The 26,242-nt window shown below is 48.9% G+C and overlaps 1 protein-coding gene across 3 annotated transcripts in view; it reads left to right on the top strand.

Moving 5' to 3' along the window:
- aup1 (AUP1 lipid droplet regulating VLDL assembly factor) overlaps positions 1–26,242 on the top strand; it is a 48,092-nt gene that overhangs the window by 7,066 nt on the left and 14,784 nt on the right. For 2 of the 3 annotated variants that reach the window (XM_070866790.1, XM_070866787.1), the window contains exons 3-7: positions 3,720–3,870; positions 8,903–9,090; positions 9,973–10,045; positions 14,468–14,541; positions 19,714–19,804. In XM_070866790.1, the coding sequence (XP_070722891.1) occupies positions 3,720–3,870; positions 8,903–9,090; positions 9,973–10,045; positions 14,468–14,541; positions 19,714–19,804 (577 nt within the window). The remainder of the gene's footprint in view (positions 1–3,719; positions 3,871–8,902; positions 9,091–9,972; positions 10,046–14,467; positions 14,542–19,713; positions 19,805–26,242) is intronic. The other variant, XM_070866788.1, reaches the window with a different exon arrangement.

Here is a 26,242-nt window from a genome sequence, read left to right as displayed (position 1 = left end):
TAACCTCTCTTTTTACATAACATCAGGCTTGCTCTATATTTTCTGCATTTTCTGTGCTTTCCCCACGACGTTCCACCTTTTGTATCCCGACTTTTTGTCTGCACCTGTCTGTGATGATAGGGAGCACTGCTAAATAGGAAAACAAAATTTCAAATGCCAGAGACCTGAATCACAAACAGAAAACGCTGAGATAGAGCCATAGAACCACACAGGATGCCATTCGGCCTATCACATCAGGTGCCGGCCCACCGCCCCCCTATAGACCCGTGCACCGGGGCTGCCTGCATCTAGCGGAGGAAACGGCGGCTTAATGTTTTGGGCTCGGTCAAAGGCCGTCCTCGGAAAACGTTGGCCTATCTTTTCTCTTCTGGTGCCGATGGGCTTGCCTTGTATTTTCAGTGTTTTCTGTCCTTGGTTCATCAGTTTGAAGCCGAACACTTCAAGTCATGATCTGCATTGAAAGCTGACGACAGCTTTGAGTTTACCAGATGTACCACTTCCCGTTTTTTTTGCGAGGTCTAGTTTAATTTTAGAGGTATGTATTTTTAAAGCAGGTTAGAGAAGTTGTAGTCAAATTTTTTTAAATATATAGTGTCTTTCACATCCTCAGGACGTGCCTAAGTGCTTCATGGCTAATGAATTACTATTGACGTAGAGATACTGCTTCAATGTCGGCACACATGGCAGCCAGTTTTCACACAGCAAGATCCCACGAATCGCAATGAGATTGAAAACGAAACGACTTGCATTTCTATAGCGCCTTTCCTGAGCTCTGGACGCCCCAAAGCTCTTCACAGCCCATGAAGTACTTTTGAAGTGTAGGAAACGTGACAGTCAATTTGTGCACAGCAAGCTTCCACCGACAGCAATGAAATAAATAACTAGATAATTCGTTTTTTAGGGTGATGGTTGAAGGATAATTATTGGCCCCGGGCCATACTGGCAGAACACCCTTGCTTCTCTTCAAAATAGTACCATGGCATCTTTTACGTCAACCTCAGTTTAGCGTCTCATCCCAAAGATGGCGCCTCCGACAGTGCCGCACACCCTCAGTACTGCCGCGGAGTGGCAACCTTGAGCATGTGTTCAAGTATCTGGAGTGAGGCGAGAGTACTACCCACTCAGGCACGGCTGACGTGTGACTTATTGGTTATGGAGTATAAAAACAGGGAAGTCTTGCTACAGTTATACAGGGTATTGGTGAGGCCACACCTGGAGTACTGCGTACAGTTTTGGTTTCCATATTTACGAAAGGATATACTTGCATTGGAGGCAGTTCAGAGAAGGTTCACTAGGTTGATTCCGGAGATGAGGGGGTTGACTTATGAGGAAAGGTTGAGTAGGCTACTCATCGGAATTCAGAAGAATGAGAGTTGATCTTATCGTAACGTATAAGATTATGAGAGGGCTTGACAAGGTGGATGCAAAGAGAATGTTTCCACTGATAGGGGAGACTAGAACTAGAGGGCATGATCTTAGAATAAGGGACCACCCATTTAAAACATAGATGAGGAGAAATTTCTTCTCAAAGGGTTGTAAATCTGTGGAATTCACTTCCTCAGAGACCTTTGGAAGCTGGGACATTGAATAAATTTATGACTGAGGTAGTTTCTTAACCGATAAGGGAATATGAGGTTATGGGGAGTGGGCAGGGAAGTGGAGCTGAGTCCATGATCGGATCAGCATTGATCTTATTAAATGGTGGAGCAGGCTCGAGGGGCCGTATGGCCTACTCCTGCTCCTATTTCTTATGTTCTTATGGTTATCTACTGAAATAGGTAGACCGCAGTTGAAAATTGCAGACGCTAGCACTAGAGACATTGTTTGGAGAGGGGAGCTGTGAACATGGTCAGCTCGGCTGTTTGCAGTAACCGCTCCAGGCCAGTTTTAAAAAAAAAGGCAATCCAACCAGAAACGAGCAGCTCCAACAGGGCACCTGATGGCAAAGGACAAAGCGTGTCCAACCACATTCTCGGCCATCGCTCTGATGAAGGAAGTTCCGCTCGTAACTGCTCGACAAAACCTAGAAGCTGTGCTGAGGCTGATAACCTCACACCAGAGTTCCAAACTTTTGTGAAAGAGAATGACAGCAATGTTTCACACTGAATGGTACTTGAGGTTTGTTCAGTAAATATACACGTGAAGCGTTTATCTGTTTGTGCGTGTGTGTGAGGCGTTTCCTACTAAAATTGGTGCGCGTGGCTAAAACGGTGTCTTGGTGGCCACACTTTGTGGCTGCTTGACGATTTTCATTGGTCTCGAGGGGCAGACCTGCTGCTGCGAGCCGGGGTGTCTCTCTTCCCCCCCCCCCCTCCCCCTCTGTTCTAGATACCCCTGTAAGCCAGGGTCCTAACTGGCAGGGTGATTGTGGCTGTGCAAACTGTGGGCAGCCTGTTACAGCTCTGTGCTGGGTAAACTCCAGCTGTAGTCACTAGCAGACAGTGGAGCCTGGCTTTTCCTCATCTGCGACTGGGCTCACTGAACTTGGCAAGTGAGGTTTGTTCCTACACACGAGTGCGCAGCACATCAAGCAAGCTGTACTTGTGCACTTACTTACAGTGTATTTTAGAGTCTCTGATTTTCTATGTGCCCGAGAAATTTGAGATTTTGTCCCGGTGTTGTCCCGGAAGGTTTTAAATCTATATCTGTCGTTGAACAGTCAAGAGTTTCAACATTTGAACACTTTGTCTTGGGAGGGTCTTTGTGTTGAAATCAAGACTCGTAGCACGAGCTCCTTTACCAGATCTCGCAACTGTGCAACTCTTTACTTCCCTCCGTCTTTCTTTCCTCTTCCCAGCTGTCAAACGGAGATATCATCTGATCAGCAACATTCCCACTCAGTTCTCCGCTGGTCCTGCGCAGCCTGGGGACAGGTTTTTTTCTCAGTGTTAAATTTCACAGGGGCTGCTCCCCCACCCCCCAAAATTAGGGGCAAGATTGGTGACCACTTGATTTTCTCCGCTATGCTACTCCTCAGCCTTGCCGATATCCTGCACTGTGAGCCTCTACTCTCCATCAAAGAACGGTTGCTAAGCCTAGCTTTTTTTCAATTAACATAGATGATGGAAGTTGACAGTCAAATTAGAAAAGGGGAGAGTGTTTATTAAAATAAGTTGGTGTGGTGAGTTCATTGCTTTAATATGCCCAACCCCTAGTCTCTACTCCCAGTGCAGTGCTGAGGGAGAACTGCCCTGTCGGACGTGATACCTTTCGGTTGAGACGTTAAACCGAGGCCCCGTCTGTAAAAGATCGCACGGCTACTATTTCGAAGAAGAACAGGGGAGTTCTTCTTGGTTTCCTCTACTAATATTTATTCCTCAATCAACATCACTGAAACTGAACATATCTGGTCATTCGCATTGCTGTTTGTGGGAGCTCGCTGTGCGCAAATTGGCTGCCGTGTTACCTACGTTACAACAGTGACTACACAGCAAAAAGTACTTCATTGGCTGTGAAGTGCTTTGGGACGTTACCAGGTTGAGAAAGGCGCTATATAAATGCAAGTTCTTGAGTTGTGGCTCTCAGTCTGGTACTCGGTAGTGGGAAGTGCATGTCCCAGAGAGGATGGTTGACCTCTGATTTGGCCAAAGGCCTGAGCAGTTAATCTATCCAATGTCCAGTTTTGAGGCAGGGATTTAACGGGAGGAAACACTGAAATTGTTCAACTTTTAATTTGAAATGACATTTATTATTTCTCCTTTTTCTGTGTCTTGCTACAGGGTTATCGTGCGGTCAATGTGCTCGATACTGGGTATGTTCGTCTCGCAGAACGACCCCCGGCAGCGAGATAAAAATGTCAAAACCTTCATCTCCAACCACATCACCCAGTTTGACCACAACATAATGAGTTTGCTCACACCCTGTCACACGGTAAGCTCACGTATTATTCAGCAAAGTTGTTTACGTTGGCATGTGCCCCCTTGTCTACTGTTGGGTGTTTGGACCAAACGGAAGGCTGGTTCTACCAGTCTGTTTTGTTACGCTCATCGACGAGTTGTGGACAAGAATCTTCAGCGGGAAAAGACATTGGGCTGCATATTCGGTTGACTGACGTTTCAGTTAGCGGCCAGAGGGGGGCGTTAATGGGAGCCCTATGGGTTACCGGCCAGCAGCGCAGTGTTTAGCGCCTCGACGGAAAATTTGTTAGAGGCCCACCGGGGGCGCAAACCATTAGCGCCCGGCTGCTGACGATCGGTGCGATCCTGACGTATTCCTGGTGCAACGCCCACGCTTACGCCCCGGTTGGTAAATTCGATGCGGCCGGCAAGAACAACGCCTGGAAAACCAGTCGGTCCAGGCTCGCAGAGTCACTAACTGGTGGCTACTTAAAGGGATGAGGAAGCCTCGGAGGTCACCGTCAGTGCAACGTTTACACACAGCACGGTGCGTGAGCCTCCCGAGTTGCGGCAGCAGACAGAAATAAGAGTTTAGCTTGAGAAAAAGTGATTTTGAAAACTTTAATGGGTGCATTAATACGCCGCGCCTTTAAGAGTCGGCTTTTCCCGTGATCTGAACTGGAGTGCAGCGCAGGCGCAATGACTCGGTTAAATTTAGCACCAACATTTTTGACAGTGACCCCCCCTCCACCCCCCAAGCTCTGGTGTGCAACGGCTGATTTAGCACCTCTGTCAGCTCTTCGACCGATTCTGACGAATTTCTGGGCGGGTGCCACAAATATTTTCAAGGCGTTAGAACTACCACTCCGCCTCAGTTAACACCACAATAGAGACGCGATAGAACTTCTCCCCCATTGAGTCCATAAACCACCCACTCACTAGCCCTCTCACCATTCCCTCACCCAGATCCATGCCTCCAGAAATGTCTTGTTCTTTCTTGAACCCCTTTATTCTATTTGCCTCACTGACCCTGCATAATAAATAGGTGTAGGGCATTCCACCCTTTTAAGCCTGCTCCGATAATCAATAAGATCACGGCTGATCTTCGACCTCAATTTCACCTTCCCGCACTATCCCCATATCCCTTCGTATCCAATAATCTGTCATAGAAACATAGAAAATAGGTGCAGGAGTAGGCCATTCGGCCCTTCGAGCCTGCACCACCATTCAATATGATCATGGCTGATCATGCAACTTCAGTACTCCATTCCTGCTTTCTCCCCATATGCCTTGATCCCTTTAGCCGTAAGGGACACATCTAACTCCCTTTTGAATATATCTAACGAACTGGCCTCAATACCTTTCTGTGGTAGAGAATTCCACAGGTTCACAATTCTCTGAGTGAAGGAGTTTTTCCTCATCTCGGACCTAAATGGCTTACCCCTTATCCTTAGACTGTGACCCCGATTCTGGACTTCCCCAATATCAGGAACATTCTTTCTGCATTCTAACCTGTCCAATCCCGTCAGAATTTTAATATGTTTCAATGAGATCCCCTCTCATTCTTCTAAATTCCAGTGAATATAAGCCTAGTCAAATCCTCTCGCCATGAAGGCCAACATGCCATTTGCCGTCTTCACCGTCTGCTGTACCTGCATGCCAACTTTCAATGACTGATGTACCATGACACCCAGGTCTCGTTGCACCTCCTCTTTTCCTAATCTGTCACCATTCAGATAATTATTCTGCCTTCCTGTTTTTGCCACCAAAGTGGATAACCTCATATTTACCTACATTATACTGCATCTGCCACGCATTTGCCCACTCACCAATCGATCTCTGCCTTGAATATACTCAACAACTGAGCCTCCACAGCTCTCTGGGATAGAGAATTCCAAAGATTTACAACCCTATGAGTGAAAAAATGTCTCCTCATCTCAGTTCAAAATGGCCAAACCTTTATTCTGAGACTGTGACCCTTGGTTCTAGACTCCCCAGCCAAGGGAAACATCCTCCTGCATCCACCCTGTCAAGCCCTCTCACACTTCGAGACGTTTCGATGAGAAATTATAGTTTCAGTGCCCCATTCCACAGCTCTTTTGCCCTTTGGGTGAAAATGTTTCCCACCCCTGCCCCAAGATTTCCCTTCTGAATCCTAGCTTCCTTGGGTTATTTTTGAACTTGCCTGCCCTGGAATTTGAAGCCTCCCAATTGTTTGCCTCGGCTTTGTTAATTAATTCCCTTGGTGGCCCTGGGAGGAGGTGGCTCCCCAGGATTTTCCCCAATTTGTGATGTGATCCAGCAGCGTGTCGTTTTGGATCTGTCACTGGAAGAATGTATTTGCTGCTTGGCTTTAAACCTCAGGGATGCGTCATCCCGTGGTGAGGCCTGTATTCGGTTGGAAATGGAGTTACAGAGACGGAAGAAAGAGTAAGCACTTTACTTTCTCCCAATCTTCAACCTCTTGCAATCGCTTAAGGGGGGGGTGGTGGGAGAGGGATATTCCAGATATTCTCTCGCTCTTTCCAGCCCCCCATGGGTTTTTAATCTGTTTTTCACCTCTCCGGGAGATCACGTGGTTTTGGGTAGGGTGAGGAGTGTATATATTGCATAAGGCATCAAAATTGTGTGGGACTGGCTGGATGGACCAGGGGGTCTTTTCCTGTCCGTCATTGTTCGTTTCCTCTTGGGTCTCCCTTGCACGATAAAGAAGAATCGTGATTCAAAGGTGTCTGCTGGTTTATATTTTTCCCACCCTGTAACAAGCTCAGAGGGGTTGAGGATAATTTCTTTTGGGTGCGCAGAACCTCCCATTGAAAAGCCGGTGATCGGCTTGAGCGAGAGCTCAAGGTGGCTCCGCAGCTTAGCGGGAACATTGAACATAAGAAATAGGAGCAGGAGATAAGCCATTTGGCCCCTCGAGCCTGCTCCGCCATTCAGTTAGATCATGGCTGATCTGATCAGAAAGATCATGGTCCCGGCCTGCAAGACCATCAGCAGGCCAGGGCCATTAGAGGGATACCACAGCAGGGATCAGCGCGTGCTGCTGCAGGAGTGCGATGGCTACGAAGCCAGGTCGCTGACTGCAGTGCGGGCAGGCACAGCAGGAGGGGCGAAAGAGCGGCAGAGCGGCAAGAGTCGGTAGAGGGAAGTGATCGGGGCCCAGGAGAGGCGAGGGCCCAGGGGCAGCCCACACTGCGATATGTGTGCACGCTAGGTCTGTGCAGCAGAGCTGGTCTCCAATCGTCTTGGGTAATCCTTGCCACTGGACCAAGACCTAGCTCTGTCAACCCCGTATGGTGGCTGGAGTGCAAATGCCACCACATGTTAAAAAAATACACCCACAGTTCAAGATCTGGAATATTAGGTCCTTCATTGAAACACCTGTGAACTCATCCCTTTTTGGCGTGGAAGCAAGTCATCCTCGCTTCAAGGGACTGCCTATGATGGTGATGGCTGATCTGATCTTGGTTGAAGAGTGTCTCGACACCTCTCTTTCCAGCTGGCCACGCATTTCCAGCGCAGATACCTCCCTACAGCAGCTTTATGGAGATTGGCTTGTTTTTTTTAATGGCAGAATTTCAGACCCAAAGCTGTGTCCATTGTTTCGAGAGTCACTGGACACAATGGGCTCAGCGAGCTTCTCCAGTGAGCAGCCGAGCCATGCAGATCAGGCAAGTGCCACCTTCGATCATTGGTCTGTGCACATGGCCACTCGGTAATGGTACTGAGGAACTGTGCTCCAGTGGGTTTGAGAGCAAGGTAAGATGAACAGAGCAGCAGCTCGAAATATAGATTGAGTGAATCAGCATTTGGAAAAAGGAATGGTTAATGCTTTAGGTCCCTTCCACAAACTGCGTTCCCTAGACACTGACTCCATCCCTCTCCTCAACTTCTGTCTGAGGCTGAACCAGCCTGTTCGCAACCTTGGTGTCATATTTAACCCTGACATGAGCTTCCGACCACATATGCGCAGCATAACTAAGACCGCCTATTTCCACCTCCGTAACATCGCCCGTCTCGGCCCTTGCCTCAGCTCATCCGCTGCTGAAGCCCTCATCCATGCCTTTGTTACCTCTAAACTTGACTATTCCAACGCACTCCTGGTTCCACTTTAAAAGTGAGTTCTCAGGTGACTGAACAGTCCAATACGGGAATTACAGTCTCTGTCACAGGTGGGACAGACAGTGGTTGAAGGAACGGGTGGGTGGGGAGTCTGGTTTGCCGCACGCTCCTTCCGCTGTCTGCATTTGATTTCTGCAAACTCTCGGCGACGAGACTCGAGGTGCTCAACGCCCTCACGGATGCTCTTCCTCCACTTGGGGCTCATCCCTGTGCCTGCTGACCTACATTGGCATCCGATTAAGTTACGCCTCGATTTCAAAATTCTCATTATTTTCAAATGCTTCCATGGCCTCGCCCCCCCCCCCCTATCTCTGTAATCTCCTCTAGCCCCCTGCCCCCCCCCACCCCGCCTCGAGATGTCTGCACTCCTCTAATTCTGCCCTCTTCAGCATCCCAGATTATAATCGCTCAACCATTGGTGGCCGTGCCTTCTGTTGCCTGGGCCCCAAGCTCTGGAACTCCCTGCCTAAACCTCTTCGTGTCTCCTCCTTCAAAACACTCCTCAATGCATACCTCTTTGACCAAGCTTTTGGTCACCTGCGCTAATTTCTACTTATGCAGCTCGGTATCAAATTTTATTTCTCAATACTCCTGTGAAGCACCTTGGGACGTTTCACCACGTTAAAGGCGCTATATAAATACAAGTTGTTGTTAGACCAACGTTCCTATAAGGCGCGGCCATTGATTGCCGACTTCGCGCAGTCCGCGACCGGTTTTTACAATGTCAAGTTTCATGTCTCTGCAAAACTGAGTGGGCCACACACCCCCTTAAAGGGGTCACGTACCCAAAATAATAAGGGCACATTGTTTGGAACCCTTCATTCAGCATACGAAGGTTTACCCAGTCTTTCGGGCACGAAGGAAGCAGTTTTTATTTCACAGCGGGTATAAAAACCGTGGTTTAATTTTCGATCTAAGTTTGATTGCCATTTTGTGCTTAGCCCTTGCTAGATGGACAGTCTGGGTTTGTGAGCTGGGCCCGCGGGTACCTGGAGCTGGGATGGATGGACAACCGCACACGCTTGGCCGAAGCCCTCCGGCAGTACAGCTCCATGGAGGCCATGCGCACGTTGCTGCTGTTCCCCGAGGAAGAGACGACAAATGGCAAGCTTGGGCTTCTGAAATTCAGGTACAGTGCACACCGTCAGCGCAAAGTGCTGGAAGGCGGCTACTACCAACTCCTCCAGGGCAATGCGGGATGGGTAATAAATGCTGGCCATGCCAGCGACTCCCACCGTGAATAAATTAAAATAAAATCAGAACAGTTAGGGAGGTTCAGTTAAAGAAAGACTTGGATTTATATAGCGCCTTTCACGACCACCGAACGTCTCAAAGCGCTTTACAACCAATGAAGTACTTTTGGCGTGTAGTCGCTGTTGTAATGTGGGAAACGCAGCAGCCAATTTGCGCACAGCAAGCTCCCACAAACAGCAGTGTGATAATGACCAGAGAATCTGTTTTTTTTTTTCCTTGGTTAAGGAAATAGAGAAGATTTGCATTTATATAGCACCTTTCACAACCTCGGGGCGTCCCCAAATAAAGTACTCCTTTTGAAGTACTATTCTAATGTAGGAAACGCAGCAGCCAATTTGCAACCAGCAAGCTCCCACAAACAGCTATGTGACGATGACCAGATCATCTGTTGTAAATGTTCGGGTAAACAGCGACCAGGACACTGGGGAGAACTTTCCTGCTCTTTGGTTTAACGGCACCTCCGAAAGACGGCACCTCCCTCGGTGCCGCACTCCCTCAGTGCCGGCCTGGATTTTGTGCCCAAGTCTCTGGAGTGGCACTTGAACGCGCAATTTTTTGACTCTGAGACGAGAAAGAGTGCTACTCACTGAGCCATGCCTACACCTTCCGGCCCATTACTGCTACGGATTACAGTAGACAGGAAGGGGAAAGATATTTCAGTAAACAGATGTTTGTTTTTCATTATATTGGTCTTTCTGGTGCATTGAATGTGGTTGTGCAAGTGACTTTCATGAGTTTTTCTTAATTCCTATTCCAGCTCCTGGCCTTTTACTGTAGATAGCACTGTTCAACCTGTGGTGTTGACTGCAAAGAGACCCTTCATATCTGTGGTAAGTTTTATGTTAGCCTATCCATGTTAATGGAGAGGTTTCCCTTTCATGCAGGGCCCTCACCCCTCCCCAGCATCCTTTCCAACCGTTCTCCCTACACCCCACCCCCCCCCACACCTCTTAGTTTGGAAAGAGGGAACAGAGCAGATTTACGAGGATGTTGCCTGGACTGGAGAATTTTAGCTATGAGGAAAGATTTGGATAGGCTGGGATTGTTTTCTTTGGAACAGAGGAGGCTGAGGGGAGACCCTTATTGAGATGTATAAAATGATGAGGGGCCTGGATAGAGTGGAAAGGACTGATCTAACTTCCTTCGCAGAGGGGTCAACAACCAGGGGGCATGGATTTACGTTCAACCTATGCCGCCTCCAGGCCAGGTCTAAGATCACCACAACCTCTGTCGTTGAGCTGCGTTACGCGGACCACGCCTGCGTCTGCGCACAATCTGAGGTTGAACTCCAGGATATAGTCGATGTATTCACCGAGGCATATGAAAGCATGGGCCTTACGCTTAGTAAGACAAAGGTTCTCTACCAGCCTGTCCTCACCGCACAGCACTGTCCCCCAGTCATCAAGATTCACGGCGCGCCTCTCAACAACGTGGACCATTTCCCATATCTCGGGAGCCTCCTATCAACAAAGGCAGACATTGATGCGGAGATTCAACATCGCCTCCAGTGTGCCAGTGCAGCCTTCGGCCTCTGAGGAAAAGAGTTTTCGAAGACCAGGCCCTCAGATTTACCACCAAGCTCATGATCTACAGGGCTGTAGTAATACCCACCCTCCTGTATGGATCAGAAGCATGGATGATGTATAAAAGCACCTCAAGTCGCTGGAGATATATCACCAACAATGTCTCCGCAAGATCCTGCAAATCCCCTTGGGGTTTTCAAGAATGAGAGAAGATCTCATAGAAACATATAAAATTCTGACAGGACTGGACAGGTTAGATGCAGGAAGAATGTTCCCGACGTTGGGGAAGTCCAGAACCAGGGGTCACAGTCATTTAAGCCATTTAGGACCGAGATGAGGAGAAACTTCTTCACTCAGAGAATTGTGAACCTGTGGAATTCTCTACCGCAGAGAGTTGTTGATGCCAGTTCGTTGGATATATTCAAGAGGGAGTTAGATATGGCCCTTACGGCTAAAGGGATCAAGGGGTATGGAGAGAAAGCAGGAAAGGGGTACTGAGGTGAATGATCAGCCATGATCTTATTGAATGGTGGTGCAGGCTCGAAGGGCCGAATGGCCTACTCCTGCACCTATTTTCTATGTTTCTATTTTTCTATGTAGGACAGGCGCACCAACATCAGTGTCCTCGTCCAGGCTAACATCCCCAGTACTGACCACACTCGATCAGCTTCGCTGGGCAGGCCACATAGTTCGCATGCCAGACACGAGACTCCCTAAGCAAATGTTCTATGCGGAACTCCTCCACGGCAAACAAGCCAAAGGTGGGCAGCGGAAATGTTACAAGGACACCCTCAAAGCCTCCCTGGTAAAGTGCGACATCACCACTGACACCTGGGAGACCCAGGCTGAAGACCGCCCGAGGTGGAGAAAGTGCATCCGGGAGGGTGTTGAGCATCTCGAGTCTCAATGCCGAGAGCATGAAGAGGTCAGGCGCAGGCAGCGGAAAGAGCGTGTGGCAATCCAGTCCCACCCACCCCTTCTCTCGACGAATGTCTGTCCCTCCTGTAACTGGATCTGTGGCTCTCATTTTGGACTGTTCAGCCACCAAAGAACTCACTTTAGGAGTGGAAGCAAGTCTTCCTCGATTGCGAGGGACTACCTATGATGATGATGATAGATTTAAAGTAATTTGTAGGTGGTTTAGAGGGGGGAGGTTTTGAGGGGGAATCTTTTCACCCAGAGGGTGGTGGGGGTCTGGAACTCACTGCCTGAAAGGGTGGTAGAGACAGAAACCCTCACTACATTTAAAAAGTACCTGGATGTGCACCTGAAGTGCCGTAACCTACAGGGCTATGGATCAAGAGCTGGAAAGTGGGATTAGGCTGGGTAGCTCTTGGTCGGCCGGCGCGGACACGATGGGCTGAAATGGCCTCCTTCCGTGCTGTAAATGTCTATGATGTAGAGTTTTATAAACACCCGCCCCGAGGAGAGGAGCTTCCTCCCTCATTGCTTGGTTGCAACGGTGACTGTGATACTTGGGCTGGGACCTCAGCCTGTTCTGGGCTGGCTGAACTCGGTGGGACGGCGGTTGCTACATCTGCTGCAATCTGCCTCCGTTCCTCCTAACTAAGCCGAGTGGGGAAAGTCGGCCCGGGTCCCTGCCCCCGTCAGCTGACGGTTGGAAAGTTAGAGCACTGGGGTGAGGGCGGGATTGAGCTCGACGGTGAAGCACTTCACAGTCAAACAGCCTGCTGGCACTCGTTGCGCTGGCTTATTTTGAGCTGTTGGTGCCCGTGAAACGACCCAAGCACGAGTCATTACCTTCTGGGGATGGGGGGTGGTGGGGAGAGGAACAGATCACACACAGCACCTATCTCTCGTACTGGAACCAGCTATGGAAAGTCTGCTTTGCTTGTCATAAGAAATAGGAGCAGCTGTAGGCCCTACGGCCCCTCGAGCCTGCTCTGCCATTCAGTAAGATCATGGCTGATCTTCGACCTCAACTCCACTTTCCTGCACTATCCCCATATCCCTTGATTCCCTCAATATCCAAAAATTGCTGTGGGTCTGGAGTCACATGTAGGCCAGACCAGGTAAGGGCAGCAGATTTCTGCACACGGGGAAAGACTTATGAGGAAAAGTTGAGTAGGTTGGGCCTCTACTCATTGGAAATCTGAAGAATGAGAGGTGATCTTATCGAAGCGTGTAAGATTATGAGGGGGCTTGACAAGGTGGATGCAGAGAGGATGTTTTCAATGATGGGAGTGACTAGAACTAGAGGGCATGATCTTAGAATAGGGGGCCGCCCATTTAAAACTGAGATGAGGAATTTCTTCTCTGAGGGTTGTAAATCTGTGGAATTTGCTGCCTCAGAGAGCTGCGGAGGCTGGGACATTGAATACATTTAAGACAGAGATAGACAGTTTCTTAACTGATAAGGGAATAAGGGGTTATGGGAGCAGGCAGGGAAGTGGAGCTGAGTCCATGATCGGATCAGCCATGATCGTATTAAATGGCGGAGCAGGCTCGAGGTGCCGTCTGGCCTACTCCTGCTCTGATTTCCTATGTTATTATGAGACAGGATGGAAAAAGGTGACTGACCATACGAGGTGAATCTATTTTAATCAGTCATGGAAGGCACGGACAGACCTGGCGGAAGAGAGTTGCTGCATCTCGCGACAGGCAGGTCCCCAGACCCCAGCTGAGCACCAGCTCCTGTGAACGTTGCACAATTTCTAAACGCATCATATCTCTTAACGGCTTGGAAGAATTGACAACAACAGAAAATTCTTCCTCGTCTGTCACTGGAAATCCTGTTAAATGAGTATCGATAGATTTTTGGAAAGTGGAGTTGAGGTCAAAGATCAGCCGTGATCTTGTTGGATGGCGGAGCAGGCTCGGGGGCCCGTATGGGCTGCTCCTAATTCATATGTTCCTAAAACCAAATCCAGTGAGGGGGGAGCCTAGAAATAGGCATTTTATGTGATCTCTGGACCAATGATCACCTGAACCAGGGACTAGAAACATAGAAAATAGGTGCAGGAGTAGGCCATTCGGCCCTTCGAGCCTGCACCGCCATTCAGTATGATCATGGCTGATCATGCAACTTCAGTACCCCATTCCTGCTTTCTGTCCATACCCCCTGATCCCTTTAGCCATAAGGGCCACGTCTAACTCCCTTTTGAATATATCTAATGAACTGACCTCAACAACTTTCTGTAGTAGAGAATTCCACAGGTTCACAATTCTCTGAGTGAAGAAGTTTCTCCTCATCTCGGGCCTAAATGGCTTACCCCTTACCCTTAGACCGTGAGCCCCGGTTCTGGACTTCCCCAACATCGGGAACATTCTTCCTGCATCTAACTTGTCCAGTTCCGTCAGAATTTTATATGTTTCTCTGAGATCCCCTCTCATCCTTCTAAACTCCAGTGAATACAGACCCAGTCGATCCAGTCTCTCCTCATATGTCAGTCCTGCCATCCCGGGAATCAGTCTGGTGAACCTTCGCTGCATTCCCTCAATAGCAAGAATGTCCTTCCTCAAGTTAGGAGACCAAAACTGTACACAATACTCCAGGTGTGGCCTCACCAAGGCTGGTGCCCATTCTCCAATTGTAGCTATTCATGAGAACAAGATGGATTTGAGATGGAACTCCCAACATGGTAATGTCCTGATGAATTCCTCCTTTTCCCTTGCTCCCCCCCATTTCCCAGTTCACGCTTTCCAGCCTTGGTAAGGTAGCAAAAAAGATTCTCGCTTGTGAAAGTTACACTTTTCTTTCCCCCCTAGAGTGTCGTCGAGTCCTCTTGGGTTGCCGAGCTGCTGTGGATGTTTTTTATTCCCTTCACCGTATACCAAGTAAGGTAGTAACTGTCGCTAACTATCACTGGGGGTACAATCGGTAAGGTTGAGTGAACTTGCTCGGATTTGGCTGACTCCATTTAGAAGATAAGCCCCTCCCACCCCACCCCCATTTTGTGTGTGTGTGAATCCAATGCCTCGTGTTGTGTCAGCTGTGGCTCAGTGGGGAGCACCCTCGCCTCTGAGTCAGAAGATCGTGGGTTCAAGTCCCGCTCCAGTGAATTGAGCACCAAAATCTAGGCCGACCCTCCAGTGCAGTGCTGAGGGAGCACTGCTCTGTCGGAGGTGCTGACTTTCGGATGAGGCGTTAAATCGAGGCCCCGTCTGCTCTCTCAAGTGAACATAAAAAGATCCCACAGCCACTATTTCAATGAAGAGCAGGGGAGTTATCCCCGGTGTCCTGGCCAATATTTATCCCTCAACCAACGTAACAAAAACAAATTATCTGGTCATTATCACATTGCTGTTTGTGGGAGCTTGCTGTGCGCAAATTAGCGGCTGCGTTTCCCACATTACAACAGTGACTACACTCCAAAAAGGTATTTCATTGGCTGTAAAACACTTGGAGGTGTCCGGTGGTCATGAAAGGCGCTATGCAAGTCTTTTTTAACTTGGCACACAGCAACTGTTGTGTCTCTCGGTCCCTCATGGGCGCGATGTTCCTCAGCTGATCAAATTATGATCTGTCCGCGGGTTTCGGCACAGCAGCCTGTTGCTGTGTCGGAACTTTGTGAATAACCAAGGACGTAAACAGGAGGAGGCCATCTTGCCCATCCAGCTCCCTCTGTCCATGTATGTTCTCCTGCGGCGCGATGAATATCACTGCTCCTTCCACCCCCTTACCAACTGGTCCAACTCCTTTACAACAATCCTGATTTACTCCAAAAAAAACTCCCTTCATCGGAGGGTGGGCAGCTGCTGGTCTGTTCCACTAACTTGTGGATGGAATGGAGGTGTGGCTACATTACTTTCTTCATAAAATTAATCTCTGACAAGCATCGAGCTTTCTGTTTCTCCTCCAATGAACCTTCCTCCAATTAACTAATTCATGCCCGAATGATGTCGTAACTATTGGCTGGAGAGAGGGGAGTGTGAAATTTTACTGGGACACTTAATGTTGCAAGTAAATATTCCAATCTCGCCTTTTTAAAAATAAATAGTCCTCAAAGGAAAAAGTATGTTTAATACTATTATTCAGCTCTAGTCGCCTAGTGGTTATGACGCTGGACTGGCAACCCAGAGGTTGCAAGTTTAAAATCCCACAATGGCAGGTTGTGACACTGACCTAGGATCAGGAGTAGGCCATTCAGCCCCTCGATCCGGCTCCACCATTCAGTTAGAATATAGGAACAGGAGTAGGCCATTCGGGCCTTCAAGCCTATTCTGCCATTCAATGAGATCATGGCTGATCTGCACATCAACTCCTTTTCCCTTCAATAATGTGTGGGCTAGTACAAGACCATGAAAGCTGCTGGATTGCTGTAAAACCCTGACTAGTTCACTGATGTTCTTCCGGGAAAGAAACCAGCTCACCCCGACCCAAACTGGCCTACACGTGATTCCAGTCCCACAATATATGGTTGACTCTTAATGGCCTCTAGAGCAACAGTTAGTACTGCCGTGTCAGAACAGGCTGTTCAAGTTACCGAGGGTTAGCTTGATCCAGGGGTAGCACTCTCGCCCCTCAGTTGTCACTGTGGATTCAGCCCCCATTGCAGGACTTGAGCATATTGATGCTGCACCTGACACCGCACTGTCAGGGACATCATCTTCAGGATCAGACGTTAAACCGAGGCCACATCTGCCCTCAGGTGGGCGCAAAAGTGTAGCGAGTTCTCCTGGTGTCCTGGTCAATCCTCCTCCCTCAAACAAGTACCAAAGATAGATTGACTTGTCACTCATCTCTCTGCTTGGTTGTGGGACCCACAAAAGCACTTAATTGGCTGAGGATGTTAAAATGCAAGCACTTTCCTTTTCCTATTGCAGAACTTGTCTGATTCCCCATTGCAACCCCCCTTCCTCTCTTTCCCCCCCCCCCCTCCGTCTTCCTCCCCTCTCTCTCTTCCCCCCCCCCCCGTCTTCCTCCCCTCTCTTCCCCCCCCGTCTTCCTCCCCTCTCTTCCCCCCCTCCCCTGTCTTCCTCCGCTCCCCCCCATCCTTCCTACCCTCTCCCCTCTCCCCCATCCTTCCTACCCTCTCCCCTCTCCCCCATCCTTCCTACCCTCTCCCCTCTCCCCCCGCCTTCCTACCCTCTCCCCTCTCCCCCCGCCTTCCTACCCTCTCCCCTCTCCCCCGCCTTCCTACCCTCTCCCCTCGCCTTCCTACCCTCTCCCCTTTCCCCCCGCCTTCCTACCCTCTCCCCTTTCCCCTCTCCCCCCGCCTTCCTACCCTCTCCCCTCTCCCCCGCCTTCCTACCTCTCCCCTCTTCCCCCTGCCTTCCTACTCTCTCCCCTCTCCCCTCTCCCCCCCGCCTTCTTACCCTCTCCCCTCTCCCCCGCCTTCCTACCCTCTCCCCTCTCCCCCCCGCCTTCCTACCCTCTCCCCTCTCCCCCCCGCCTTCCTATCCTCTCCCCTCTCCCCCCGCCTTCCTACCCTCTCCCCTCTCCCCCCGCCTTCCTACCCTTTCTCCCCGCCTTCCTACCCTCTCCCCTTTCTCCCCGCCTTCCTACCCTCTCCCCTTTCTCCCCGCCTTCCTACCCTCTCCCCTCTCCCCCCGCCTTCCTACCCTCTCCCCTCTCTCCCCCCGCCTTCCTACCCTCTCCCCTCTCCCCCCGCCTTCCTACCCTCTCCCCTCTCTCCCCCCGCCTTCCTACCCTCTCCCCTCTCCCCCATCCTTCCTACCCTCTCCTCTCTCCCCCCGCCTTCCTACCCTCTCCCCTCTCCCCCCGCCTTCCTACCCTCTCCCCTCTCCCCCCGCCTTCCTACCCTCTCCCCTCTCCCCCCGCCTTCCTACCCTCTCCCCTCTCCCCCCTCCTTCCTACCCTCTCCCCTCTCCCCCCGCCTTCCTACCCTCTCCCCTCTCCCTCCCGCCTTCCTACCCTCTCCCCTCTCCCCCCCGCCTTCCTACCCTCTCCCCTCTCCCCCCCGCCTTCCTACCCTCTCCCCTCTCCCCCCGCCTTCCTACCCTCTCCCCTCTCCCCCCGCCTTCCTACCCTCTCCCCTCTCCCCCCGCCTTCCTACCCTCTCCCCTCTCCCCCCGCCTTCCTACCCTCTCCCCTCTCCCCCCTCCTTCCTACCCTCTCCCCTCTCCCCCCGCCTTCCTACCCTCTCCCCTCTCCCTCCCGCCTTCCTACCCTCTCCCCTCTCCCCCCCGCCTTCCTACCCTCTCCCCTCTCCCCCCCGCCTTCCTACCCTCTCCCCTCTCCCCCCCGCCTTCCTACCCTCTCCCCTCTCCCCCTGCCTTCCTACCCTCTCCCCTCTCCCCCCGCCTTCCTACCCTCTCCCCTCTCCCCCCGCCTTCCTACCCTCTCCCCTCTCCCCCCGCCTTCCTACCCTCTCCCCTCTCCCCCCGCCTTCCTACCCTCTCCCCTCTCCCCCCGCCTTCCTACCCTCTCCCCCCGCCTTCCTACCCTCTCCCCTCTCCCCCCCGCCTTCCTACCCTCTCCCCTCTCCCCCCGCCTTCCTACCCTCTCCCCCCTGCCTTCCTACCCTCTCCCCCCCGCCTTCCTACCCTCTACCCCCCCCCCACCTTCCTACCCCCCCCCCCCCGGCCTTCCTACCATCTTCCCCCACCTTCCTACCCTCCACCCCCGCCCCGGCTTCCCCACCCCCCACCCCCACCTCCCCCCCTCCTCTGCTGCAAACATCTATCCAATTTGACCTTAAAAGATGCAGCTGTCTCTGCCTCAGCCGCTCCCTGCGGCAAACCATTCTAAGCTCCGGCTACCCTCTGTGTAAAGAAATTTCTCCTAACCTGTCTCTTCACTGTCTGACAATCTATATTGGTGACGCCCTCATCACTGACTCCCCGACCAGAAGAAATAATCTTTCACCTTTTCACTCTTAAAACCTTCATAACTTTATAAATCTCCTCTTAGCCTTCTCTACTCCATTGAAAGTAAACCCAGTATCTTCACTCTCGCCTTACAACTCTCGTTTTCCCTCATGGCATCATTCAGGTGAATCTGTACTACAGTCTCAATGACCTTAATATCTTTTCTACTGTAGGGCATCTCTCACTACCATACACAATTGTGGTCAAATCAATGTTTTATACAAATTTATCATTTCATCTTTGCTCTTGTGCTCCATGTCCCTATTTACAAGACCCAAAATGTTTTTGGCCTTTTTTTCACTGGTTTAGCTCCCCGTGTGATATGGTAGCAAAGTGGTTATTGTCTTGGACTAAGTTCGAATGTCACAAGTTGCGGAATTTAATTCGATTACATCTGGTAATTTGTGGACTCTGACTATGCCGGATTGTTGTAAACACCCAACTGGTTCACTTATGTCCTTCAGAGAAGGTAACCCACTGCTCCAGCCTGTCCGGCCTACATGTGACTCCAGTCCCACACTATGTGGCTGACTCTTGCTCTCTTTCCCCAACCGCCCCCCTCGGTAACCAGGGATGGGCAATAAATACTGTCCACACTCAAATAAAAAAAATTAAATATTTCTCTTCGTCTACACTCTTCAGTGCCTTTCCATTGTTTTTCTTTGCAAATATCTATTCACTCACACTTACCCGCACTAAATTGCATCTGCCACCTGTCTGCCCATTACGTTAACGTTCCTTAAGTCGCGCTTCGACAGTGAGTGACACCAAATTGTTTCGGCCATAAGTGAGTATCACAGTCTTGTTCTCGCTGCCCTATGTGTAGACATTCCAGCCAAACCCGATGGAAGACGGCCAGAAGTAGGAACCTTGACTTTTTGTTTTTGTTTTTCCCACCCTCCCAAGCCCCAGGACACGAGGCCCATTATAAATGCTCTCCGGCTGAGACCGACTAATTTGGTGTCAGTCAAAATTGCAACCTTCCCGGTTGGTGTGCCTCGGGACCTCGCAACACACAACCTGTCATCGACTTTAAACATGCTTCACTCAACTGCCCAAAGTTAATTTGGGGAATAGGCGGACTTGGAGATACCGGCAGTCAAAGCATTCTGGGTTGGGAAAGCCGAACTTTGTACGATTGCCGTTGTAACTCGCTGCCGTATCGCAATCCTTCGTTACAGTTCTGTGTTTCTTGGCGCTTGTAGATGGCTGCCCAGCATGTCCCAAATGGATGAAGAGTCAGAGGAAGAATTTGCAGTCAGAGTACAAGAGGTAAGATGCTTTGGTGAGCAGTGTTCTCGACTAGAAGCATTCGCACTGAAACATCGATCCTAGTGGACACGACTTGAACTCACAACTTTGGAAACCAAATTGCGTTGGACAAATCCTTAGCCCTTTTAATAACCGATTTGAAAATTTAGAGAGAGTAATATGTCTGACAATTAAATACATTTATTAATGTTTCAAAACGTTCATCTTAAAACTGCATACAGAATAGTCCACACAGACCCATACCTAAAACTTACCTGTAAAGAAGTTCCCGGCCTGGTCACGGTACCTCACCTTGAAGGTAGCTAAAGTTCCCATTGAGTTTTTCTTCGTATTGTTCCTTCAGTGTCAGCTGTGGCTCAGTGGTTAGCAGAAGGTAAGTGGGTTCAAGTCCCACTCTAGGAACTTGAGCACAAAATCTAGGCTGACGCTCCCAGTGCAGTGCTGAGGGAGCGCTGCACTGTCGGAGGTGCCGTCTTTCGGTTGAGATGTTAAACCGAGGCCCCGTCTGCGCTCTCAGGTGGACGTAAAAGATCCCACGGCACTAGATCGAAGAAGAGCAAGGGAGTCATCCCCGGTGCCCTGGCCAATATTTACCCCTCAACCAACATAACAAGAACAGATTATCTGGTCATTATCACATTGCAGTTTGTGGGAGATTGCTGTGCAGAAGTTGGCTGCCGCGTTTCCCACACTACAACAGTGACTACACTCCGAAGGTATTTCATTGGCTCTAAATCGCTTTGAGATGTCAGTTGGTTGTGCAAGGCGCTATATAAATGCAAGTCTTTTTTTCATACGATTTCAAAAACAAGCTTTCATTGTCTGTTTCTTGCTGAGTTTTAATTTTGTTGGGTGGTTTATGACCCTTGGATCATCATAGAATCATATAAGTTTACAGCACGGAAGGAGGCCATTTCGGCCCATCGTGACCGCGCCGGCCAACAAGAGAAGAGGCTATCCGGCCTAATCCCACTTTCCAGCTCTTGGTCCGTAGCCCTGTAGGTTATGGCACTTCAAGTGCACATCCAAGTACTTTTTAAATGTGGTGAGGGTTTCTGCCTCTACCACCCTTTCAGGCAGTGAGTTCCAGACCCCCAAAACCCTCTGCGTGAAGAAATTTCCCCTCAAATCCCCTCGAAACCATCTACCAAATTACTTTAAATTTATGCCCCCTGGTTGTTGACCCCTCTGCTAAGGGAAATAGGCCCCTCATAATTTTATACACCTCAATGAGGTCTCCCCTCAGCTTCCTCTGTTCCAAGGAAAACAAATCCAGCCGATCTAATCTGCCTATCATTTGACCAATGGCTTTTGTCCTGGAGAGTCATTGGCCCTGAAATTCTGTTTTGGCCTTCCCGCGGGCATTTTAGAGAAAAAATGCTCACCTAACTTAAGCTGCTGCCCACGTTCGACTTTCCGATGCTGTGGCCTGAGCTGACTGCCAGTCACAGCGCGTGCACGTCGGGTCATGTGCAGACCTACGGCTGGAGCCACATGGCTCTGGGCAGCCAATCAAGTAAAGTATCATAGTAATAGGAGTTCCGAAAGGTTCTAACCTGCAATCACATTGATTGAGAAACAGCCCTAAACACCCAAAACACAAAAAAAAAATAGAAAATATACACTACATTCATTTAAATTAAAGTTATTAATGTCTTTAAAAAAATATGTATTTTCCCGATTTTTAAAAAATAAAAAAAAAATAAACTTACCATTGTGGGGAGGGTTTTTAATAAAATATGTTTTAATAACTTTTTATGTTTTTGTGTTTTTTAAAACACTTGCGCCTGTAAAAGTAGGCTATGCGGCTGCTTTTTCAGGCACAAGATTTTTGAGGACATTTGTAAGCGTTAAAAAAAAAAAGGAGTATCCGTAATAAGGTGGATGAATAGATGTTAACAAATATGATGTGATTAGGATTACGGAGATGTGGCTCCAGGATGATCAGGGCATGGAACTCAACATCCAGGGGTATTCAACATTCAGGAAGGATAGAATAAAAGGAAAAGGAGGTGGGGTAGCATTGCTGGTTAAAGAAGAGATTAATGCAATAGTTAGAATGGACATTAGCTTGGATGTTGTGGAATCTATATGGGTAGAACTGCAGAACACCAAAGGGCAAAAAACGTTAGTGGGAGTTGTGTACAGACCTCCAAACAGTAGTAGTAATGTTGGGGAGGGCATCAAACAGGAAATTAGGGGTGCATGCAATAAGGGTGCAGCAGTTATAATGGGTGACTTTAATATGCACATAGATTGGGCTAACCAAACTGATGCAATATGGTGGAGGAGGATTTCCTGGAGTGCATAAGGGATGGTTTTCTAGACCAATATGTCGAGGAACCAACTAGGGGGGAGGCCATCTTAGACTGGGTGTTATGTAATGAGAGAGGATTAATTAGCAATACCGTTGTGCGAGGCCCCTTGGGGAAGAATGACCATAATATGGTGGAATTCTGCATCAGGATGGAGAATGAAACAGTTAATTCAGAAACCATGGTCCAGAACTTCAAGAAGGGTAACTTTGAAGGTATGAGGTGTGAATTAGCTAGGATTGATTGGCGAATGATACTTAAGGGGTTGACAGTGGATGGGCAATGGCAGACATTTAGAGACCGCATGGATGAACTACAACAATTGTACATTCCTGTCTGTCGTAAAAATAAAAAAGGGAAGGTGGATCAACCGTGGCTATCAAGGGAAATCAGGGATAGTATTAAAGCCCAGGAAGTGGCATACAAATTGGCCAGAAATAGCAGTGAACCCGGAGACTGGGAGAAATTAGAACTCAGCAGAGGAGGACAAAGGGTTTGATTAGGGCAGGGAAAATGGAGTACGAGAAGAAGCTTGCAGGGAACATTAAGACGGATTGCAAAAGTTTCTATAGATATGTAAAGAGAAAAAGGTTAGTAAAGACAAACATAGGTCCCCTGCAGTCAGAATCAGGGGAAGTCATCAAGGGGAACAAAGAAATGGCAGACCAATTGAACAAGTACTTTGGTTCGGTATTCACTAAGGAGGACACTAACAACCTTCCGGATATAAGAGGGGTCAGAGAGTCGAGTAAGGAGGAGGAACTGAGGGAAATCCTTATTAGTCAGGAAATTGTGTTGGGGAAATTAATGGGATTGAAGGCCGATAAATCCCCAGGGCCTAATGGACTGCATCCCAGAGTACTTAAGGAGGTGGCCTTGGAAATAGCGGATGCATTGACAGTCATTTTCCAACATTCCATTGACTCTGGATCAGTTCCTATCGAGTGGAGGGTAGCCAATGTAACCCCACTTTTTAAAAAAGGAGGGAGAGAGAAAACAGGGAATTATAGACCGGTAAGCCTGACATCGGTAGTGGGTAAGATGATTGAATCAATTATTAAGAATATCATAGAAGCGCATTTGGAAAGAGGTGAGATGATAGGACCAAGTCAGCATGGATTTGTGAAAGGGAAATCATGCTTGACAAATCTTCGAGAATTTTTTGAGGATGTTTCCAGTAGAGTGGACAAGGGAGAACCAGTTGATGTGGTATATTTGGACTTTCAGAAGGCTTTCGACAAGGTCCCACACAAGAGATTAATGTGCAAAGTTAAAGTACATGGGATTGGGGGTAGTGTGCTGACATGGATTGAGAACTAGTTGTCAGACAGGAAGCAAAGAGTAGGAGTAAATGGGTACTTTTCAGAATGACAGGCGGTGACTAGTGGGGTACCGCAAGGTTCTGTGCTGGGGCCCCAGCTGTTTACGCTGTACATTAATGATTTAGACGAGGGGATTAAATGTAGTATCTCCAAATTTGCGGATGACACTAAGTTAGGTGGCAGTGTGAGCTGCGAGGAGGATGCTATGAGGCTGCAGAGCGACTTGGATAGGTTAGGTGAGTGGGCAAATGCATGGCAGATGAAGTATAATGTGGATAAATGTGAGGTTATCCACTTTGGTGGTAAAAACAGAGAGACAGACTATTATCTGAATGGTGACAGATTAGGAAAAGGGGAGGTGCAACGAGACCTGGGTGTCATGGTACATCAGTCATTGAAGGTTGGCATGCAGGTACAGCAGGCGGTTAAGAAAGCAAATGGCATGTTGGCCTTCATAGCGAGGGGATTTGAGTACAGGGGCAGGGAGGTGTTGCTACAGTTGTACAGGGCCTTGGTGAGGCCACACCTGGAGTATTGTGTACAGTTTTGGTCTCCTAACCTGAGGAAGGACATTCTTGCTATTGAGGGAGTGCAGCGAAGGTTCACCAGACTGATTCCTGGGATGGCGGGACTGACCTATCAAGAAAGACTGGATCAACTGGGCTTGTATTCACTGGAGTTCAGAAGAATGAGAGGGGACCTCATAGAAACGTTTAAAATTCTGACGGGTTTAGACAGGTTGGATGCAGGAAGAATGTTCCCAATGTTGGGGAAGTCCAGAACCAGGGGTCACAGTCTAAGGATAAGGGGTAAGCCATTTAGGACCGAGATGAGGAGGAACTTCTTCACCCAAAGAGTGGTGAACCTGTGGAATTCTCTACCACAGAAAGTTGTTGAGGCCAATTCACTAAATATATTCAAAAAAGAGTTAGATGTAGTCCTTTCTACTAAGGGGATCAAGGGGTATGGTGAGAAAGCAGGAATGGGGTTGCATGTTCAGCCATGAATGGCCTACTCCTGCACCTATTTTCTATGTTTCTAAATATCGGAAATTTGCACTTACAAGTGTCCCCGTTCCCGATCTGCGGAGGATCTGTCAAGCCAGAAACTTGACATATCGGAAAAGCCATTTTTCAGCGCATGCACATTGCGCGCTAGAAACCGGCTTTTCCTATGCCTTCCCGGGTCCGTACACACTCCGTACGGATCCGGGGAGGCTGGAATTTCAGAGCCAATGTGATCAAAAGTTAAGATATAAAGGTATACCGTAGAAACTTTATTCTGACATTCCTGTGGTTTAACCATAATAGGTTCTGTTCTGTCTTTACTCACTGCCACTAAAAGTAGCAAAGGCAGGTTAATAAGGCCATAAAATAAGCAAACAAAACAAATTTGATTGGGTAGACAGAGAAAAGATGTTTTGACTTGAGAGCCAGGTGAGAACTAGGGGCCAAAAATATGAGTCACTAATAAATCCAATCGGGAAAGCAGAGAAACCTCTTTACCCAGAGAGTGGTTAGAATGGGGAACTCGCTATCACGGGGAGTAGTTAAAATGAATAGCATAGAAGCATTTAAAGAAAGACTTGCATTTATATAGTGCCTTCCACGACCAGCTGATGTCTCAAAGGGCTTTACAGCCAATGAAGTACTTTTGGAGCGTAGTCACTGTTGTAATATGGAAAACGCAGCAGCCAACTTGCGCACAGCAAGCTCCCACAAACAGCAATGTGATAATGGCCAGTTAATCTGCTTTTGTTATGTTGATTGAGGGATAAATATTGGTCAGCACACCGGGGATAACTCCCCTGCTCCTCTTCAAAAGAGTACCATGGGATCTTTTACGTCCGCCTGAGAGGGCAGGCGGGGCCTCGGTTTAACGTCTCATCTGAAAGACGGCACCTCTGACAGTGCAGCGCTCCCTCAGCACTGCACTGGGAGTGCCAGCCTAGAATTTATGTGCTCAAATCCCTTCTGACTCGAGGCGAGAGAGCTGCCCACTGAGCCACAGCTGACAATTTAAGGGGAAAGTTAGATAAACACATGAGGGAGAGAGGAATAGAAGGATATGTTGATGGCGTTAGATAAGGAAGGGTGGGAGGAGCCTCGTATGGAGCATAAATACCGGCATAGATCTGTTGGGATGTATCTGGCCTGTTCTGTGTTTCCATATTAAAAATATATGTCAAAAAACAACTTTATAATCTTACAAACTGGTTGTGCGAGGTGATTGGAAAAGGTGGCTGTGTGAGCGGATGGGCTGGATGTGGGAGCAGTTGAGATGAAGACTAACTTGTTTGTGTTGGTGTACAGATTATACTGCAGTTGTAAAGGGCCTTAGTGAGGCCACACCTTGAATATTGTGTTCAGTTTTGGTCTCCTAATCTGAGGAAGGACATTCTTGCTATTGAGGGAGTGCAGCGAAGGTTCACGAGACTGATTCCTGGGATGGCAGGACTGACATATGAGGAGAGACTGGATCGACTGGGCCTGTATTCACTGGAATTTAGAAGAATGAGAGGGAATCTCATAGAACCATATAAAATTCTGACGTGATTGGACAGGTTAGATGCAGGAAGAATGTTCCCGATGTTGGGGAAGTCCAGAACCAGTGGTCACAGTCTAAGGATAAGGGGTAAGCCATTTAGGACCGAGATAGAAACATAGATAATAGGTGCAGGAGTAGGCCATTCGGCCCTTCTAGCCTGCACCGCCATTCAATGAGTTCATGGCTGAACATTCAACTTCAGTACCCCATTCCTGCTTTCTCGCCATACCCCTTGATCCCCCTAGTAGTAAGGA

The sequence above is a fragment of the Pristiophorus japonicus genome, chromosome 2 (genome assembly GCF_044704955.1).
Source record: "Pristiophorus japonicus isolate sPriJap1 chromosome 2, sPriJap1.hap1, whole genome shotgun sequence".
Taxonomy (NCBI): domain Eukaryota; kingdom Metazoa; phylum Chordata; class Chondrichthyes; family Pristiophoridae; genus Pristiophorus; species Pristiophorus japonicus.
This window is presented reverse-complemented; position numbering and strand designations above follow the sequence as displayed.